This window comes from Carcharodon carcharias, chromosome 15 (genome assembly GCF_017639515.1).
Source record: "Carcharodon carcharias isolate sCarCar2 chromosome 15, sCarCar2.pri, whole genome shotgun sequence".
Classification (NCBI taxonomy): Eukaryota; Metazoa; Chordata; class Chondrichthyes; order Lamniformes; family Lamnidae; genus Carcharodon; species Carcharodon carcharias.
Genome location: NC_054481.1, coordinates 106,350,560 through 106,372,378, shown reverse-complemented (window position 1 = coordinate 106,372,378; position 21,819 = coordinate 106,350,560). Strand labels below are relative to the sequence as shown.

The 21,819-nt window shown below is 40.7% G+C and overlaps 1 protein-coding gene across 1 annotated transcript; it reads right to left on the bottom strand.

Moving 5' to 3' along the window:
• Nucleotides 1-937: 937 nt before the first annotated feature.
• On the bottom strand, nt 938-20,628 carry slc66a1 (solute carrier family 66 member 1). Its single transcript, XM_041207105.1, has 8 exons — nt 20,548-20,628; nt 19,813-20,041; nt 15,616-15,745; nt 12,546-12,633; nt 9,957-10,108; nt 8,352-8,444; nt 8,008-8,193; nt 938-5,963 (listed from the first exon to the last, which is right to left on the bottom strand). Exons 2-8 carry the CDS (start codon nt 19,971-19,973, stop codon nt 5,871-5,873), a joined length of 903 nt encoding a protein of 300 aa, XP_041063039.1. The 5' UTR covers nt 19,974-20,041; nt 20,548-20,628; the 3' UTR covers nt 938-5,870.
• Nucleotides 20,629-21,819: the final 1,191 nt, after the last annotated feature.

Genomic DNA, 21,819 nt, shown 5'->3' with positions numbered 1-21,819 from the left:
CTGTTCCTCTAGAAGTGAGCCTCAATGTTCTCTTTGCATTTTTGTAGTCTTGCTAATCTGCATTGTTACTCTCAATGGTTTGTGAATCTGTAGCCCGAGATCTTTGTTCCTCTACCCCATTTAAATTTATTTTCAAAGGTATGTGGCTTTATTATTCCTCTTACGAAAATCACATTTATCTATATTGAAGCTAATTTGCTATTTACACATACTTTCTGCAAGTTTATTAACGGTAGATATTTGTTATTAGATATATACATGTGAAGTACCTTCACCTGTGTTGCAAGTTTGTGCATCTTCCATTAAAAAGCCAAGTCACGGTGGTCACACCCCTGGCTGATAAATGGAGTCTGCTAACCTGGGCACAACCTATTAGTGTCACAAAGGCGGCACCTGCTGGTCAACAACAGTAATTCAGTCCATCATTTGAAAGCCACTCACCTCTAATTCAGGCTCCCCAACGGAAAAGTCACCAGGCAACCTGCAGCCAAGGATCTGGACTCCTGGTCAGGAGGATAGCTGCATCCTATGAGAAAAGGAGGAAATGTCAGTAGCACAGGGAGAGGATGATGATTGGAGACCAGAGATGGAGACAGTGTAGACCCTTGCTGATTTCTCCCAGACCCCAGCCTGGACACATCCTTCATCACCTCAACTAACACACCAGAACTCAAATCTGGGCCCCTCCATTCATGTGCAGCTCAGTACACTACCAGGTGGAGAATCATCATGGATTTGAAGTTTTTGAAACACAGGAGAAAAAGGAATATAAAGAAGTTTCCTTTTTAAAAAAAAAAACAATGCCCTTTACATAATTAACAAGATCACAGGATTAAGGAGAAAGGCCAGTCTATTTTTATATATAAATTAAGAAAAACAATCCCCTCACTTCAATCACCAATTTCTTGCAATAATAAGACAAACACACAAATAGGTTTTTTTAAACATAATTATATGCTCAAAAACAAATTAACCGTCCATTGTACAAATGTCAACATATGAATTTGTTTAAAACAAAATTGTAAACTCATGTATGTACAGGTTTTACAAGTAGAGAAAAATACAATAAATTCAATTGCAATAAAAAGCATTTTACTGGAAATATATTATTGATCTCTGCCAAGAATTGACAAGTAACCTCCTGAATTTAGCCGAAAATCAGCCACAGTTTGTGCCGAAAAGGCTTCCCTTTCTCACTGTGCTGACAGGCAACATTGACCTAGGTTGCACCTTCACTAAGCTGAGCACGTTCTTCAGCAGAAAAACAGGCCATCAATAAAGCAAATGAGATCACTGGCTTTGTAAAAAAAGACACATGAGTAAAACAGCAAGGAAATTATGGTAAACTGTTACAAATCACCAATTAGGGCTTTGCTGAAGTACTGTGTCCAATTCAGGGCACCGCACTTAAGACGACATGTCAAGGTCTTGGAGAAGGTGCAGAGGAAGCAGGACTTCAGTTATTTGGAGAGACTTGAGAAGCTGGGGCTGTTCTTTGAATGGAGAAGGTTAAAGGGAGATTTAGGAGTGTTCAAAGAAGGGTTTTGATGGAGGAAACAGTTTCACCCTATCAGGAGAGTCACTAAGCAGAAAATACAGATCTATGATAATTAACAAAAGATCTAGATGGGAGATGAAGGGAATTTCTAATACTGGGCAAGTTATGATGATCTGGAATACATTGAAAAGTGCAGTGAAAACAGATTTAATAGCAACTTTCAAAAGAGAATTGGAAAAGGAAAACATTGCAAAATTATAGGGGAAGAGCAAGAGAGTGAGGATAATTGGATAGGTCCTTCAAAGAGCCAGCACAATCACGATAGGCTGAATAGCCTTCTACTTTGCTGTATGATTCTATCAAAAGCTAACAAGATCAATAATACAGCTCAAAATTTAAGCATTAGGCAATTGGAAGCATTTAAATATTTTGTTTGCTTCAAAAATTGTTTTGCTAATTAAACAGAATTTTATGAAAGCAAATATATTTTATCTCAAATTGTTCAGGTGTTGTCAACCCCATTTAAAAAAAAACTACATTCAGAAAAGGACAAAATCAAGTATAAAAAAGCAGGAAGATGAGGAACACAACTCAAACAGCTTCCTTGGTATATGTGGAATACAAAACAAGCACTTACATCATTAAAATAATATTTAAGATTACAGTCACAAGAAACACAACCAGTTCAATATGCCAAGAATTTATTCAATTATAGAAAAAAAACATTAAAAGAAAACCTGTTCCATCACGGTTTCCAGCCAGTATATTAGGAAATACAATGTAGTACAATCAAAATGTAATGAACTCATGAAACAGTTACCCTTTAAGTTGGTGATTTAGAAATTGTCACATCACTATTTACAAAAATAAAATTCCCTCCTAATACCGGATGCCCAAGACAGACCAGTTAATTTGAATAAACAGAGAAAGATCAGCTATTAAAAGGAAATGTGCTTAATCATACAGTTTAATGTACCTCCGCTCACTTTCAACACTGTGCTGAAAACACAAAGGAGACCAGTCACCATCTAATAGAGGTTCACATCCAAGGTGGGAATCCTTTTTAAGAGTTTCTTCAAGACCATGAACTGCCCTTCCGTGTTCCATATGCTGACAGACCTGCTGTGCATTTCCATCATTTTCTACTTTCCTTTGCATTGTGCAAGGCCTTCCGGACCAGAATCTACTCACAGATTGTGGTAAGTCAAACATTAGTGCACTCCTTCACAAACCAGCGCTCTAAAAGTGAGACACTGGGATATCAGTTTAAGTCCCTAAAAAGAAAAAAAAATCCCTTTGGGCTGTAACACTTCATATTAGGGGTTACATATAACAGTTTATCTCTGGCAAGATTTTAGTTTGGAGCTCCCCCAAATAGGTCAACAAATGTTTTCCTTGCCTCCATTTGCAAAACAACTCGGGAGAGGGAGAGTTCTTACATCGAAGTAATTACATTACAGTGAAAATCTGGAACTTTCTTCCCCCAAAGAGCTGTTAAGGCCAATTGAATAAATGAGGACTATTGAAATGACAAACCTGAGATTGATAAGATTTGGCTAGGCAAGGATTGAAAATTACTCAGGCCAACTGCGAATTGAACATTTTAAATAAATTTAGTATTTTCAAAAGGTCTGAGGAATTTGTTTGGTTGGGACAGGTTCCCTCACTTCCCTGGGATGGGGGGGGGGGGCGGGGAGCAGTAGCGAGGGTGTGTTCTTCTGGTTAAAAGATGGGCTCAATCTCAGTGTAAATCAGTTGCATTTCTAAAATAATTTCAATAAACTTGTGGGAGGACATCTGCTGCCAGCAAAAATATCAACCGGCTGTCAAAGTAAGTTTCTGTCAAGTTGCTCAGGAATGAGACGGTGGAGCTGTCTGCAAAACTAACCCAGGTAGGAAAATGGCATGACTTGTTAAAAATGCACAAATTATTGGCAAAGAATTCCAAAAGCGGTTAGAAATGTGAAGACCGATTTTTTAAAAAAATGTGCAATTTGAAATAAAAAATGTTCTTGTTGCACCCTTGGATAGAATGGAAAGTACCTGAGTAAACTTCTACACATCAATTAGTTTATGTAAAGTGCAAAGTTATCAATAGTCAGTTCAGGACAAACCTACATCCATTACACACAATTATTAATATTTGATTTTTTGTTTTAGATAATACTGTGGAAAGTCACAGGATGTAAAAATCATTGTTTTTAACTTTAAAAAAACAAGATGAAAGGTCAAGTCCCAGGATGAAGACAGCAGTGAACATTCCAAAGGTCAGGAGAGAAAAGCTAAAGAGAGGCTGAACCAAGCTTGGGTTTTGAGAAGCTTGTCTAAATATAGGGAGGAAAGGAAAATGAAAGGAGGTGATGAGTTCCATGTTCTTCCTCAAAAACTAAAGAAAAAGTATCTTGAGTACATGATTCCACAAATCTAAATTTCTTCACAGGGGAACATATGGAGGAGGAGGAAATGCATTTAGGAAAGAGTATTTGCAGCTGATGAGGAGCAGGAATGCTGATCACATCACTAACACACTGAAAATCCAAACTCTTTGGCATAGTTAGGTTTTGCTGCTCCCTAACCCTATGAGAGGTGAAAATCTCTCATGCCCCATGAAGAGATCCTGATGATTGAAATCAAATTCCAGCCTAGTTAATTATTTTCCTTTTAAAAACAAATTTTATAACCGTATCCCACAAATTTCAGAATAAGACCTCAGTGATTTCATCCTAAATGTCATACATGACATGGGAATATATTTCAGTTCCAATTCGCATTGTGCATTTTTAAACTGGAATTTATATTCACTGATAACCTGCACAGAGGCTGAGGGCTGGATTTTCCCAGTGGGTTTCTGAGCCTGCCCTCGGGTTCAACCGAAGTTGAAAAGCTTGCACCTTGTGGGAAACAGTCACTTGTGGTGATTTCTCCCAGTGCGTCCAATTACTAGCCAGGGGGCAGGCTCGCTGTCCAAGGTTGAAGCTAAGTAAGGGAGATAGCGCTTCAAAACAGAGCCGCTCTCTCTCCAACTCAGTTTAAATTAAAAATTAGCCAGGTGACTACTGTCGAGTCAGTTCGGCAGGTGGGGGTGGGGGCTTGGGGTGGCCTCTACGGGTGGTCTGCAGCTAATCCTGCGCCCAGGCTGACAGGGCCTCAGGCTGTCTATGGCACTAAACCGGCTCCGGCTGCCTGCAGAAATCCAAAGGCTGACTGGAAAGTCCCCCATTGGCCTTCTTTATCTGGCCTCAAGTAACTCATTAACAAGTGGATCGTTTTCCACCACAGGGCTGTCCTGCTGAACACCCCCACCACCAAATTCCGCCTCTGTAAATGGCTTGAGGGTGGGATAGAGCCAGAGGATCTGCACACTCGCCGGCCCACCTCTGATTCTGGTTCTAGTGGAGACTAAAAATTAAATGTCAATCATTCAGGTTCCCCCTCCATACGCATCGACTCACTGCTGGGATACGGGTTCCTGCCCAAGTGGCCATTTCCCATCCATGAACCTAGACAGCAACTGTGGAAAGGATCACAGCCTAGCCTGAGTATGCCCTCACCCAACATCTGCAGGCACTCTTTCCACTGGAGTTACTGGTACTAGACAATACAATTATCAGTGAGCTATACCCTCCCAGATTTAAACAGCTTTTTTGTATGTACTGGCCTTTTATGTTTAGCATTCTTGTTGTAATAACCATCTAAATGTAAACCAAATTGAACAAAAATATCACCGTATAGTTAAGAATAACAATCCTGTGCGGGTAGTTACATCAGCCACCCTGAGTAGCTATGGTTTTACTGGGTTGTAACAGGTATTAATGGTTCTTCGTTTCTGAATGTCACAGCCCCTCGACCACGACATTCAAAATGGGATTTGACTTTGACACTTCCAGCTCCTTGAAAGCGCCACTGGTCCACCTTACTGATTGATATCAACATGAAAGCAGGTTAAGTACCAAACTCCAATGGATCAATAATGGCATTCCTTACACCTGGATAGAAGTGACAAATCACTTGGGGCAGCTGAGTGGACAAGCCAATATGAAAGCACCAGTCCTGAATGAAGAATTGAAGTGGAGCTATTAGGTGCGCTTTACACCCACTGGGTCCTTATATTTCTGTCAGTGGCTTCACGTGTTGATTGATTTCCAGTGGTAGCAGTATCGTGTGCCGAACATTTATCTTCAGTCAGTGGCAACATGATGACATACAAGGAAAATTGTGAGACAAGTTTTTGTGTTTGAGGTTTCTCTGATGATTTTACATTGAGTATTTGCCAATTTATTGCTTCAAAAAAGAGTTTTCTAAAATAAACCAGGTTTTCCCACGAGACTGGTTTAATTTACTGTGGAGTTCATCATTTTCATCTCATTCTGCCTCACTGGTAAAGAGTTCTGTGCCCATTTGCAATAATTAATGGCTTTCTTTCATCGGAGTTCTGCCCTTGATATATGAAAAACTGAAACAAAATCTGCAGAGGTTTTATTAAGGATAAGCAAATTGTTTTGTGTGCTCAAGGTAAATCATGTTGGTACGTGGAAAGGAAACATATCCCACTTTTGGCACCCAGGCTCATTTATAAAAAACTCCAGGTCAGGCATAGCAGGGCCAAGGTCTAGAGTGAACCTCCATCTGCCCTGCTCCAATACATCCTAAAACAAGTTCCTCCTCTCTCACCCTCAATTTCACCAATAAGACATTTCCTTCCAATACTAGCCACCCAGACAGCTTGTTAATTTGCCAATTAAACGCTAAACATTACCCCCCACCTCAAAAAAAAATCACCTGGTCATTCTTCTTTGTGCTGTTTGTAGAATCACATTTACAAAGCGGTTGCCATTGCTTCCTACAAAATAGTCCCCACATTTTCAAAGTAATCCAGTGTACACAAAGCACCTTTCAGAAGATCCCCGGAGGTAAGATAAAGGTAATCATGTATAATTTTGGCTTGTAGGCCCATGTTCACTTGAAAAAAAGGACTGAACCAGCCAAATGCATTCATATTGGATATTTCCTACATTGCTAGGGTGATAACACTTCAAAAATATTTCAGTGGTTGTAACATGCTTCGGGGTATGAATAAATGTTTTTTTTTTTTACAACCCACAAGAGGGACTTTCACCCTAAGAGTCCAGGTTGGATTATTGCCTAAGTCCAGTTTGCGCTGCTACAGGAGAGTCCAACAGGTATCAAAGAAAATGTTAATCTTTAACAATTAACCTCAAAGCAAAAAATCCCCCATCACATGACATCTCAGCTCACCTGCTCACAGGTGCACACAGCTGTCCTAAAAGAGCCGCCACTCTGCCCCTTTTCCGTGAAGTGCATTAGTGTTGACTGAACCTTTACATTCATATGAGGAAAACATGCCCCCTGCCTGGGTATATTCAGTTAAAGGTTTCCTTAAAAAAAAATCCAACATCAATAAATAAACCAGAATAAAAAAAGACTCTGGTTGCTTTGGCAATGTCAGGGCCTTCATCAATTGATAGGGAAAGAACAATTATACACATCTAAAACTTAACTAAAAATCCCATATGGAAAGATGCTTGCTCTCTTCCAAGGGACTGCTGGTTCTATGCAAAATTCCTCAGTTATTCAGTCTCAAACACACAGGTGCAGAGGCAATGAACACCATCCAGTTCAAACTCTAGCAGTGTCCCACTCTATGAATATTACCTGAAGGGCCCCCAATGCTGCTTCTAAATTGTCCAGAGGCCTCCTTTAATGGGATATAAAGAGCTGATCTTCCCTCCCCTTCTTCCAACTGTGAATGGCTAACTTAGCATTTGGAAACGGAATAAAGTGAGCTGCCTGTAGTATACAGCAGCTGCAATCCTTACTATTCGCACTGGGATTAGTGACCGTGCTGAGCTGGTATTTTTGTAGCAAACACTAATTCACTGCCCAGTGATACCAGTGTGGAACACTTCACTCAGCTTCCCTCTGATGTTCCATTACTGCACTAGATGCAGCCCAAGGGCAAAGTGGAGAGACTGGGTCAAGGCTGCGTCGAAGGCACATTTACTACCTCATGCCATATTCAGACTCTTTATCTCTATTTTTCTCTCTCCTCCTGTGCAGAAGGTACTATCTAGGGTTTGATTTAATGAGTAAGCCACCCTTCTGTCCCTCACTCAAGTGCACATTCTTCATGTCTGAATCTAGATTGTCAGGCTATTCAACTTTTGTAAGCATCACAACGAAGCTCAATCCAGTCTTGCCCCTCTTCTGTACAGAGGCAGTGACCAGCAGGAGTGATTGGATAGTCGTGGGGATGAGCACCAGCCCAGCAGGCACTGAGGCCAACTACGGCAATACTACTACTGCCATTCTGGCTGGTGCCAAACACTCATTAGAAACTAGAAATGAAACCTGGGCCTTTCAGGACCTCACAAAGCTATTCCACACCGGGTGGCACGGTTATCTGCAGCCATCAGCGGAGCCCCTCCAGAATATCTGGCCATGAGGCACAATTGCAGAAGCCAGAGGAGTTTAGGAGGGTAAAAGGATACCATAAGGTCAAGTCCCATAGTTCCCAAGCTGCCAATCAACCAGGGAAGATGATGCACCACATAGTTGCTCTCACTTTGCCCTCTTTTTGGGGCTTTCAGCAGCACACTCAGGCCGTATGCAAGATTCCCTATAATCATCAGAGCAAAGAGGAAGGGGGAAATGCCTTCTGTGGACTTCCTTTTCATCTGAGAAGAAAAAAAACACAATTTTAAAAAGGAAAATACAAATAGCATTTCTTCCCCTCACTCCACTCCTCTGGAATCTTTCTGGGATTTGGATGCACTATAGGCTTCAGTACCACACAGTGTGCGACCATCAGCATGACAGCCTCTCAAACACTTACGGTTCTGCACAGCTGAGGTAATCTAGATGCGAGGTAAAATACAGACGAAAAGGAACCAATTGTAAATCCGATGATTTCTTGAGTAGTAAATACCTGCAAATGACAAGATGACAGACTGAATAGAAACAGTTTAATGTGATAAATAAAAGGAGAACCAATATTACAAATGCTTATGAACGTAAGAACTAGGAGGAGGCCACTCGGCCCTTCACGGCTGCTCCGCCATTCATTTAGATCGTGGCTGATCTTGTTGAATAGCAGTTGAGCTTTTATTCCCTGTAATTGAACTTTGTGGTTCTTCAAGGACTGGACCGATTCCAATGGAATCAGGGGAGGGAGTGTGTTACAATCAAGCTTTCTAACCAAATATTCAAAGGGTTGCTCTCTTACCATGATAAAAATACGAAAGGGAAGTTATTTAACTGGATTTACAGTTTTGGTGGGGGGGGGGGCGCTGGGAGGGAGAGAGAGAGAAAAGAGAGCACGAGAGCAGTTAAGAGAGAGAGAGAGTAGGTAGAAAGAGGGGCGGAGAGGCAGCTGGATGGAAAGAGAGGGAGAGTGAATAGAGTTCAACTACACAAATCTTTATTGCATTTTTTTCCTGCAGCTGAGAAAGCAGAAAAGCATTGGGATCCTCAGCTTAATAAATACCTCGTTAAAAAAGAGGAAATGTTACATCCGTAGAAATCATTGATTAGATCAACGAAAACATGTTCAATTTTGGATGGTCGGCTATAGGAAGGCTGTTAAAACCATGGGAAGGGTGCAAAAGGGATTTACAAAGGCATGAAAGTAGTTTAGGAAACACTTGAGAACTCTTGTGCAAATGCTGGATTAATAGTAAATTTTGAATATGATTGGCAATTTTTTATTAATCTGAGGGATTTGGGGCAAAGGCAGGTATACGGAATTAGGTCACAGATCAACCACTAAATGCCAGACCAGACTTAACTGGCAAAAATCTTCTCCTACATCATGACTGAGAGGCTCTAGCTATGAAGAGAATCTAGTGAAATAAAGGGTAAATGGGTGCTGGGTGGGGTCTTTTCATTAGGACATAGAAAGTTAAGGCAAGATGTGAAAGAGCTCTTGATCATGGAGAGGTTTGATACAGGCTCGAGGATTAGGGCTCTGTATGTCCATCATTTTATCTCTCTTCAGTTAATCACTTCTTCAATTCCCTTCCCTTGAAAACTTGCACTTAAAAATAGAGTGGGCATTCAAACTCCTGCTTGGAGGCTCCTGTCAATTCAGCAACAGTAACCCAAGCATCTCTGCCTTTGTATTTCTCAGTTGTGGGTTTGTCCAATTTGATGTTTTTGGAGCCTGGAGGTTTGCAAAATGCGGTTCCTAGTAGTTTTGACTCATTGGTGAATACATCTGAAAATGCCAAGATTTGTTTGTTATCAGCAGCCTCAGACATTTGAGAGCAGATAAATTCTATACAGCTGGACCAGACTCCATGATACACAGTAAAACAGCTCATGAAGACAAAACGTTTGGACATCTTTGCCTTAAAGGATGCGAGTGGATGTGAGTAAACGTGCATGGACTCAGGCAGATGATATCTTTTGTGCAGAAAGTGATGGTTAAGTTAGAACTGACCTGGTTAGCAGATAAATCAGAAACAGCCAATAGAGAACGGCTAGTGAGCCCCGGCCTTTCTTGAATCGGAGACCCAAAGTCTTTCCCTGGTAGCAAGGAGACAGTGGCTCCAAGCATCACAAATGCAACAAGAGTGTTGATTGCAGTTCCATCTGAAAGAAACCACAGCTTTAAATTCATTGCACATTGGAAACATTGTAATATTTAGGAGTAATTTGAAACATTTGCTCAATGAACAGAGATGGTTAGTATCCAGAAAAACATGAAATGCTGGAAATATTCAGCAAGCCAAGCAGCATCTGTGCAGAGAGAAACAGAGTCAACATTTCAGACTGATGATGACCTATTGTGCCAAAACTGGAACAACGTCAAGAGATGTGAAAGGTTTTAAGTACACAGGCAGGGAAGGGGCAGGGGAAGAGGCTAAAAGAACAAAAGGGAAGGTCTGTATCCGGGTGGAGAGGAGAGATTAAATGACGAAAGGGATGATGGTGCAAGACAAAGGGGATGGTAATGGGACAAAAACAAAAAAAAAAACAAACAAACATTACCTGCTGTCCGATGACAAACTGGAGTAGTGGTTATGATCTGATATTGTAGAATTTAATGTTGATTACAAGGTTGCAAAATACTCAATTGAAAGATGGGGTGCTGTTCCTCAAGCTTCATTAGAACAGAGTCAAGAGGCCACAGACAGAACAGGAGGTGAGGAACATTCAAATGAAAAGCGACTGGCAGCTTAGCAAAGCAATCACCCAGTCTATGTCCCAGTGTAGAGCAGACTCCATCGTGAGCTAAGCTGCCAATCTGATCTCTATTCTCTGCCTCCCACATTGTTGTAATGAAGCTCAACAAGAGCTCAAGGAACAGCACCTCGTCTTTCAATAGAAAGGGTCAGCTCAGTGAGAGATCGTGGTGGGATGTATGTATGGCACGTGGAAAGCTAGTTGAAAGGCACTTACCTTCTGGAACCAACATCTTTGCCTCCCTTTAGCTTGTGGGTTCGGCCAGGGTGAAATCGAAAATAGAGATTGTTTTGAAGCACGCAACCTCATTATAATATTGAAATGACCAACCTGCCCCCTGGGGGATGGCTGATTGGTTGTCTGCCTCTACTCCCATCTCAGTTAAAGCCAGAAGTGAGCAGACTGGAGTTGGGTCAGATGGGATGTAATAATGTAAATCTCAAATCCAAAATTTGGGGGTTAAAATTCCTAGCTACATTCCTGCACACTGCAACAGTCATGAATTTGGCCAGCAAATTTAAAATTCTAGACTCTTCTTCCAATTGGCACTAGACCCAAAACCCACTGGTGCATTCGTTTCAAGAGGAGTGCAGCAGCACACTTCCTTGGAACCCTTGAAATGTTACATTCTGGTTCATGTTTGACAGGTTTATCCTTAATAAATTGGTAATAAAAGCCCAGAAAAATAAGTGGCATTTGGATTTATCCATTTTCAAAAGACTATACAGAGCATCATTTCCCCAACACCAACCTCAAGTTACTCTTCTCTTCCCTCTTTACAAAAGGTACTCCCCTCCAACTAACCATCACACTGCCCCTCCAACCACATTATCATGGGCACTCTCACTGGTCCATTTAGCTAGACAAGGGGTCTTCCCACACTCTGATCATCCCAACTAATACTGACCTGGTGCAGCTGCTTTGAAGCTCCTTCTTCACCATCATTGAATCCCCTACTCCACCACCCACAGCACTATTCCTGCTCCAGTAGTGAAATGCTGTTCTGGGCAAGAATTTTCACAATAACTCTGCATTATCAAACAGCAGATACTCAGAAATTGCAGAGTCATAGCAACAGATGAGGCTGGAAACAAAGCTCATTTTTTGCCACTTTGGCAGCTTCGAAGTGTACACACGTTGCTTTTGCCCGCTGTGTCCATAGCAATACCAAAGATTAGCATACATCAGGGAAAGATAATCAAGAAAATCAACTGAGCTTCCCAGCTTTGATCATCTAATGACTGCTATGGGGATGTATATGTAGATTCTAGGTGAGGGTAGGACCAGGTTCTGATATGATGCCTGCACCCCTCAGCAAGTATCCTGCCAACAGAGCTCATGCAGGAATAATGGCTACTTTGGTCACGCACCAGAGCACTGTTGGCTTCTGTGGAACTGTATTGGAATAACAGTCTGGTGAGAAAAATGGAACCGCTTCATTACTAGTAACCCTTCCCAACCAAATTCAAGCACCAACTCTATGTCCAAAATGGCTGCAATGGACAGAATGCATCATCAAATAATGTAATATTCGATATTTCATTTGTGAAAACCAAGAATTCAGTATTATGTCCACTGAAAGGATGACAACTACAGCCATCACACTAATGCATGGGCTAAATAGTCTTCAGTGTTGTATCATTCTCCAATTGCACATATTGTCTATGCCTGGCTTCCATAAAACCTGTAAGCAACTATAACTATTGCAGTACATGAAATGTCAGACTTGGCATACTTCTTACAAAGACAAGCATAAGATATAAGAGAGAATCTGGCAAAGGGACTCAAAGAGCAACTAAATAGCAATGAACTACTATTAAATAGTTAACAAAGAGTCACTCACATTGTCTGGACCTATTCTTCCAATTGTAATAAGCATACAGTGAGACCATTATCACATCCACTATGACATAATACACAGCGGTGTAAGTCTGGAAGAACAAACAACAACAGTAGAGATAGGACAGGCATAACTAATTAAAATAGTTCACTTAAATACAAATCATCAGCAAAACATGTTCATTAAAGCAACATGGCCAGACTCAAGGGTAGTGCTGGTGTCTGGTGGAATTGAATCAAAACTATCCCAATGCCTCAGTGCATAGAGTTATTAAGCCACATTGACCAGACGCTCCAGGTTCCAGGCCTGATCTGTGTGGTGTTCGCTGATCTTGTTTTCAGTGGGGATGGGGTGATAGGAGGCTGCATCTAGACTTCTGGTTTGAAAAATTCCGCTTCACACAGGGCTGTGCACACAGTCAGCAAGGAAGAGAATTTTTCTGGTTTTTTTACATAATGATATCGATCTGGCTGGTTGTTTTCCAAGCAAGAGGCACAAATGTTGGGAAGGAAACAGTTAACTCACAAGGAGTTCAATTGTTAATCATCAGTTAAGAACCTAAGTACCCATTTGGATGTATAAAAAGGAAACAAGTGAGGCAATTTCTTTCTATTATATAGGATTTTATGCACTAGAAATGAAACTATCTGAAGGAGTCAGTTTTCGTCTCAGTCTTCATTGCCAAACAGCTATTGAAGCTTAATAAAAGTCACAGATGATGTTTGCTGTTTGTAAGTAAAAAAGACTGGAAACTAAGATTTCTTTGGACAAAAGATTGTATTTGGCGTTAACTTTAAGGGCAGAGTGGTTTAGAATCACTCTAAAATGGCTGAATCAAAATGTAGTGTGTCAGGGTATGATTACACCGATGTTTTCTGAGCGTCTTCCATATGACCAATGGAAGATTGAAGTAACCACGTGGACATGGGTTACATCCTTGTCAAAGTAAAAACAGGGAATGGTCTTGGCACTTTTGTTACCACACAAAAGCAAAATAAGATGCAAAGTATTTTCGGAGTTGGAGCCTGAGGGTTTGGATGCAGGTCTATGGATAAGATCTATCAAAAAGATGATTTATTAAGTGCTTACGAAGAGTGATCAGATTTTGACAAATTTAAAGAAGCTGGAGGATAGTTTCATAGATTACATAATGGAATTCAGTAGACTATATGCAAGATTGCAAAAATTCTGTCTGGAAATTCCCCAACCAGTGCTGGTTATTTAAGTTACTAGAGTGTACCAAGGTATCGAATGTGGACAGACTTCTACTTTTGATAGGAGTTAAGTTTGTGGAATGACACCCACTGTTAGAACAGATGCTCTTTAAAAAAGAAAATGCCTCGGAAAACATTCCTTTATCCAGCAGCGTTCGTGGTGCAATGAGCCATTTGGTGGTAAGACAGAAAATGGAGAATGCAATGTTAATGGGATGGCGTGATCGTCTAGAAACAGGACGCAGGCATCAACACAAAAGGAGATTTGAAACTAGAAACGACAAGGACAGAAACACCTTTGACAGTTATGGCAGGAAAAAAAAGAACTGGGGAATTACCACAAAAGAATGAACCCCAGAATTGCCCAGAGTGTGGTCAATTGGTGTTTTAGATGCGATTCAAAATACCATTATTTTATATCAAAGAACTCTCAAATGACGTGTTTGAAATTAAACATGAGACAGAAGACTCCAAAGAAGATGGAGATATTGACTAAAGAGAGGGTATTGTATTAGTTACAAAAGTTTCAGCCCAGTGATGAACGTCTTGCTTGCAGAATCCTTCAACTGTGGGGTGCTAGATAACAGATGCACATCTGTGTGTGGTTAAATAGACTGGTTAAAATGCTAAACAAAAATAACAATACCTGGAAAAACTCAGCAGGTCTGGCAGCATCTGCGGAGAGGAACACAGTTAACGTTTCGAGTCCGTATGACTTCAACAGAACTAAGTAAAAATAGAAGAGAGGTGAAATATAAGCTGGTTTAAGGGGGGCTCTACTTGTCCCACCACCCCTTAAACCAACTTATATTTCACCTCTCTTCTATTTTTACTTAGTTCTGTTGAAGAGTCATACGGACTCGAAACATTAACTGTATTCCTCTCCGCAGATGCTGCCAGACCCGCTGAGTTTTTCCAGGTATTTTTATTTTTGTTTTGGATTTCCAGCATCTGCAGTTTTTTGCTTTTATCTTAGTGATTAAAATGCTACCTGGCCTACTTAAATGACACGGATCAGAATAAGGTTAAGGAATTTGAGAGTTCCACCAGTTTTAGATTTGGAGATGATGATGATACCCTAAGATCTTTAAAAAGGGTAGTGATTCCCTGTAAGGTAGCTGGAATCAATCATTTCTAGTGAAATATTGTTACTGTTGAGCAGGCCATTGATGTAGAAAGCGTAAATGAAGCTGGACATAGAAAATGATGACAGGACAATTTTAATTGTAAAACTTGTGGATTTACAATTCATGCAATCTGGACACTACTGTATTCATTTAATGAAGTGTGGACATTTGTGTTTTTTTTAAAAAAGGGGAATAAGAGGGTTTATCAAATGGAAATATATATATTGATGTTTGTATTATGTAAGAAAAGATCTATCTTTATTAGTTTTTTTGTGATTATATATACTTAAGGGTTACTTTTATCCTAAGAGGGGAATCTGTTGGGGGAACCTCTCTCTCTCTCCCACCCTCTTCCCCCACCCTCTGACTGGAATTAATACAGTGCTTTAAAATTTCATCTTGGAGTCTAGAGAATCCCAAGTCAACATCTCACGAGAGATTTAATTACACAAGGCACATTAATTGTTATGTCTATGATACAGATTCTCAAATATCTATAGCTCAAATAGGGTAATTTAGTGGAGTTTCCACAGCTCCACTCAATGTACCTAGCTAATTTTGGTGCAGAATGCAAAACCAAGCCATAGCAGGCCACGTGATTCAGGTTGTTTGTTGTAGAGCAAAAGTCACATTGCAGTCACATTCAATGTTAATCCAATCCTCAACTGATAGTTTAACTGGGCTGTTGAATACAATAGGATCTTGCAAGTCTAAAGTGTGAAGCCTGCTTACCTGTATTGGCAATTGCTGAGCCAGGAAAGCACCAAGAAAATTGCATGAGTCACCTGCCAGCCAACCCAACAGGAACCAGATTGACACTGCTTGATCCATATTTCCATTCCGAACAGAACTGTAACACTGCCTAAAGTAAAATATTAACGAGTTAAAAATGATTTCACAAAACCTTTAAGAAAAAAAGATGTAGACATCTCTTCTATATGATGCCCCAACCCAATGTTGATACATTCATTTCTGGTTATGGGGGAGGGAAGTCAGATAGCATGCTCTTTAAAATGGTATATTCAGGTTCACTTTGGACACTTTGCATCTTATTTTTTTTTTATAAATGGTGAAACACCTAGAAAAAAAATGAAATGACATTTGGATTTATCTATTTTGAAGAGACCATTCAGATACATTTCCCTTATGGCTACCTTGAGTGATTCTTTGCTCCCTTCTTCACAGAGGATCATCCTCCCCCATCAACCATATTAATAAGAAAAATCTCAGATCTTCTTTGTTACTGATTCTGGGTATAGCAAAGAGAAGGTACAGAAACTGGGGAGTAGACTACCTTCTACAAAACCACACTTAAGTTACGTTAGCAAAACCAATGATTTCAAAGTAATAGGGAAGTATTTGTTGCAGTATGAAACATCCTAAGTTTATTTGTGAGAGGACATGGTGGTGGTCGGGGAGAATACAAATGGATTTCAAAAATCAAAACTGATTTTATTTATATATTTTTAAAAACATCTGGCTTGACTGGACACCTGAATTCAGCAAATTCTGCCTAAATGATTGCAGAGGGAATTGGTTCCTCAAAGTGCTCAACACCTCAGTGATGGTGAACCTCATCCTTTCAGGTACTGATTAAGGCAAAGTCACAAAATGACAAGCATGTTCCACACAGCAGCACAAAACACAACGAGGGAGATGAAACAATTTTAGAAGCAGAGAAAGCAACTGAGGAGAGTGTAGAATAATTGCTCCTTTAATAGTTAACTTGTGAATTTAAAACATTTCCATTTATAGGGGATTCGGTAGTTTCTCCCTTTTTTGCAGTACCAGAGTACACAGATTTAAGGTAATTTGGTAAAAGAACCAGAGGTGAAATGAGGAGACATTTTCTATGCAACGAGTTTTGATGATCTAAATGTGCAGTGTTTAGGGGTGGCAGAAGCAGATTCAATAGTCACATTCAAACAGGAATAGTATAAATATTTAAAAAAAAATTGCATGAGGAAATTGAGGTGGAGTGAGATTAATGGACAGCTCTTTCAAAGGTGGGCTGAATGGCAGCCTTCAATCTACAATAGATCTACGGTAGCTCACTGATTATGTTGTTACAAATAGCAAGCTTGTGAACCAGGGTTTGAGGAGAAATTGTGCACATTTTGGCAAAGCCATTCCAGTCTGGAAAAAGATAGTGTTAAGATCCTGGAGTGCTCAAATGTTCTCTACATCCATTGATAACTATACCTGGTAGTGATCCATATGGACCAACAAGTTCCAGATTCAGTCCCAAGTATGTTTTTAAATAAATTCTCAGAATGTGGTCATTATTGGCAAAGATGGCATTTATTAACCATCCTTAGTAGTTCTGAGAATGTGGATCACCTTCTTAAACCACTGTATAGTTTTGATACAAGTGAGTGGCTTGTTAGACCACTTAGTTGTGTCAGCTGCATTGCTCTGGGGCAGGTGCCATATAGGTCAGACCAGGTAACAATGCCTCATTTCTACCTTCTTTCAGTTCTGAAGACAGCCATATTCAACTTGAAACTGTTTCTCTCTTCACAGATGCTGCCAGCCCGAGTATATGCAGCACATTGTTTTATTTCAGATTTCCAGTGTCTGCAGTATTTTGCTCTTATTATAAAAGGACAGATTTCCTTCCCTGAAGGGTTTTGGAGGAGCTAGGTCCTCACAACAGTCCAGCAGTTTCACAGCCCCTTTTACTGACATCAGCTTTTCATTTTCCAGTTCTTTAAACTGAGTTAGGTGATCTGAATCCTGTGAACAGAAGAAAAAGCAAGGACTCCTGCATCTGATTGCTATCTAGCCCATCTAAATGAACAATTAAATGGGGGCGGCACCAGGCACAATTGTGATGCTAACCAGAGTTGAATAACCTGTCCGATGCATACTATCTAGGGTAACGCATGAAAAACAAACGCTTGGGCAAGGCGCTGACGATCAACCTGGTAGCTGTGGAACGCACACCCGAGAGTGTGTTTTCAGGAAGCGAGAAGGGGAAAATAGCAGACATGCAGAATGAGGCTGTGGTGGTGGAAATAATGGTGAAAAATTGGTAGTACAAGAGAACTGAAACCTAAAATTCATATTGATGCAAGTTTACTTAAAGTTAGTTTATTTTATTTCCTCATTCTGGTTAGTCCACTGGTCTTTGCTAAGCCCCCTATACATCAATGCTGCTGAATCAGTGACTTGTATTTCTCATCTCCAAACCTGTAGATGAGTCAGACATATTCATTGCTGTGGTCTACCACCATCAATACATCCCCCATTTCGGCACAGTACTAGCCATTTATGACAAAGTGGAAGTAGACAGAGCAGCAAGGTCATTTGAAACCTCAGGGCGTGGTCATCCCTGTTCAGTTGCAAGTCCACCCCCCACTGCCCAAGCCCAGTTAAGGGTCCCATGCTCATGGTTACAAGACATGGTCATTGGTGGCACCAACGAATTTTTGGCGATGGTGGAAGAGCTAGGACCTTGTGGGACAACAGCTACTTACAGGAAAAATAACTTGTTTCTTTCAAGGACGGATGAGGAAGACAGCTGGAAACCACATGTATTTGTTTCCCTGATCATATCACTCACTGAAATTGAAACCAGGAAGCTCTTACAAGCAATTGAAGAGCAAAATGTGAGCTTGCGAGGCAGAGATAAGGCAGAGGATCTGCCTTAGGCAGACCATGACTCCCATTAAGGGGGACTGAAGGTAGTTAGAGTGGAATCAGAGTCAAACCTGGAGGGAAATAGTTTAAACATTAAGGCCAGGCCTTTCAAAAGTGAAGTTAGGTAACACTTCTGTTTTGAGGGATGGGCAATAAAAATGCTAGCCACGAAAGAATAAAAAAAACTTCTACAAAGAGCTGTAGAAATTTGAAACGCTTAAGCAAACACAAAGTTGATGTTGATTAATTGTTAAAATCTGATTAATAGATTTTTGTTAACCAAGGGTATAAGGATAGGGGACAAAGGGAGGGATATAGTCAAAGCACAAATCCAACCATGATCACAATGAATGACAGAACAGGCTCAAGGGGTTGAATGGTCTCCTCTTGTTCCTACATTCCTATAAAGTAACATGGGCTCATTTATCTCAATCCATTACTCAACAGGTAAACGCATCATGTGTTATACTATCACGTCATATAGACAAGGAAGATCTCGGGTTGATTAGCAGTCTTTATTATGTTAATAGATCTCATCAATTAAGGTTCTACAAATGGCTTCAGGATTTTTAGGTTGAAGAAGGGAAGGTAATTGGATTTAAAACAAAACAAATGAAGGCTGATTGCTAAACAAGTCTAGCCAAACAGGCGAGCCATAAAATCCCAAATTCAATCCCCAGGCTGCCACTTATGGAATTGGAACAGCAAAGAGTTTGCAGTTAGATGACAAAGTGAAAAATATTAGAAGCTCAAACTGTACAAGTGTTGTCAAATGACCTGTACCTATCAGATCCCATGTAACTTTTGACCAGCAAGAGAGCTCCAAATGCAGAAACTCACAGGCCTTTTGTTCTTTTACGTAGAAAAACACCTCTGCCAAGACTAAACCAGGGCATTTTGAATAGAAAATGGGGTGAAGAGAAATGCCAGCTTGACCTGTTTATTTTCTGATTTTATTCCAGCTTTCCTCTTCAAACTGATATGTCTGATTTTACGAAATCCGAAACAAAAATTACTGGAAAAACTCAGTAGGTCTGACAGCTTCTGTGGAAAGAAATAGAGTCCGTATGCCTTCTTCAGAACCCTTTTCCAGCATCGGCAGTATTTTGCTTTTATCTTTGCGAAATCCGATTCAGGTTGCAACAGAAATATGCAATGCATTGAAAATATTTATGCTTAAGACTATTCGCCGGTGGTCGAGGGAGCTGGACGTTTAGCTGATGGACTGAATTATGATTATATAATTCATTATCAGTAGCAATAGGAGTTCCAGTAAATTGTACTTACGGGAAAGCAGACACCATGAAACAGAGGACAGAGAATAATCCCAGAGTAATACTGGCCGTGTCCCAGCCGTCTTGCGTGCACTCTTGCAAAATTTTCCAAACAAATAGCGATCCGTTCGGGCAATCGGTAGTAAAATTTCTTATGAGGTAGCCAGCCATCATTCACGCCGTGTTGTTTGGAGGACTACTAGGTTTCAAAGACAGCTTGGGCAGCAAGAGTCCAGTCAACACTTGGGAGGGTAACCGGAACAGAATGGAAGTCACATAAACAATGCAAATTAAATACTGAAAGAAACTACATTAACACCCAGATTGGCGGCAGTCTGTGTAATGTGAGCGGCCCTTTGGTGAAGGAACAGAGGGGGGAAAGAATTCAGCCAAGTTTAGGAGTTAAATAGCTGACTCGTGTTGGATTAAGAAGGGAATGGCTGTAACCAGGAAACGCAGACTTTCAGGTCTCTACACATTAATCTGTCCATTCATTAATGTGTTGGCTTTGTACGGAGTGATTTTGTTAATAGTTACCTAAAAATGGCATTGGTCAGCGTTGTTTTACCGGATTTACGCGGGGTGGGGGGGGGAGCTGAATCAGATTCGGTACTCAAATCCAGGCTCACTTGACAAACCAACTGCTTCCGCAATCTGTCTCCGCTTTAACCCCCATAATCATTGAAAACCAAGACCCCGATCCCCATTAAATGAGCAGGTAACAGAATAAAATTAAGAAGCTCTTTACCCATCCAGTGATTCCCGAATTTGACATCAACAATGGATGGAACACTCGGTCACATGATGAGTGATGCGGCAACAGATCACGTGAGAACGTCTGTGACATCATTTGGGCGATGTGCATTGGCTCGAGTTCCAGGACCATTCACGTGGCAATGGATAGGGCTGATATTACTGTCACGCTGGTTCCGTGTGTATTGGCTTGGGGTTTTCAATTCGTATCACAAAGCATCCCGAGGAAACTAGCACCAAAAGTTACCACTTCAGCAATGTCTTGGTGCAAGCCTCTTAACATGTAAAAAAACAGTGGTTAATATGTATTTATGTATTAGCTGTGGCTCAGTGGATAGCACTCTTGTCCCTTCGTCATAAGGTTACGGTTTCAAGTCCTGCTCTAAGGCTTAGATAAAAGCAAAATACTCCGGACACGGGAAATCTGAAACACAAACAGAAAATGCTGGAAAAGCTCGGCAGTATCTGTGGAGAGAGAAACTGAGTTGACGTTTTGAGTCTGTATGACCTTTCTTCAGAGCTACAGAGAAGTAGAAATGTGATTAAATTCAAACTGTTTAAGGTGGGTGGAGCAGCTGAAGCTGGATAGAAAGCCCAGTGATAGGTGGGGGCAAAGGAGAGATTGACAAAGATGTCATGGACAAATGGTAGTGGTAAGGGCTAAAAAAAGGTGCTGATACTGGCAAATGTAAGAAAGCAGAATGTGATAATAGCAGTACAAGGGTAAGCACTCTGAAAAGAACAATATGGACAAGTAACAGATGGGGTGGGGGGCAGTGGTTGGAGGAAAAGATTGAAAATGGCATAAATGAATAAAGATAAGTGGATAAAAAGTAAAAATGAATTTTGAAAAAAGGGGTGCAGATAGAGGAGAGAGTTCAAGGTCTGAAGTTGTTGAACTCAATACTAAGTCTGGAAGGCTGTAAAGTGCCTAATCGGAAGATGAGGTGCTGTTCCTCTTTTGTTCCTCTATTTTGCATTGGGCTTCACTGGAACATTGCAGCAGGCCAAGGACAGACATGTGGGCATGTCTAAGGCTTGCTTGAGTGCAGAAATCAAGGACATTCCAGTGCAGCACTGAGGGACTGCGATGCTTTCTTTCAGATGGGATGTTAAAGTAAGGGACCATCTGCCTGTTTAGGTGGATGTAAAAGATCCCATGGCATTATTTTGAAGAAGAGCAGACTTATCTTCAGTGGCCTGGTCAATGCTTATCCCTCCATCAACATTACAAAAAAAAAATCTGGTCTTTAACATTGATGTTTGT

Coding starts and splice junctions, on each gene's coding strand:
- slc66a1 (XM_041207105.1), bottom strand. CDS start 19,973: ATGATGGCTGGCTACCTCATAAGAAATTTTACTACCGATTGCCCGAAC. Junction 10,109..12,545: donor GAAGAATAGGTCCAGACAAT/GTGAGTGACTCT, acceptor GGTTTCTTTCAG/ATGGAACTGCAATCAACACT. Junction 5,964..8,007: donor CTATGGGACTTGACCTTATG/GTATCCTTTTAC, acceptor AAACCTCTGCAG/ATTTTGTTTCAGTTTTTCAT.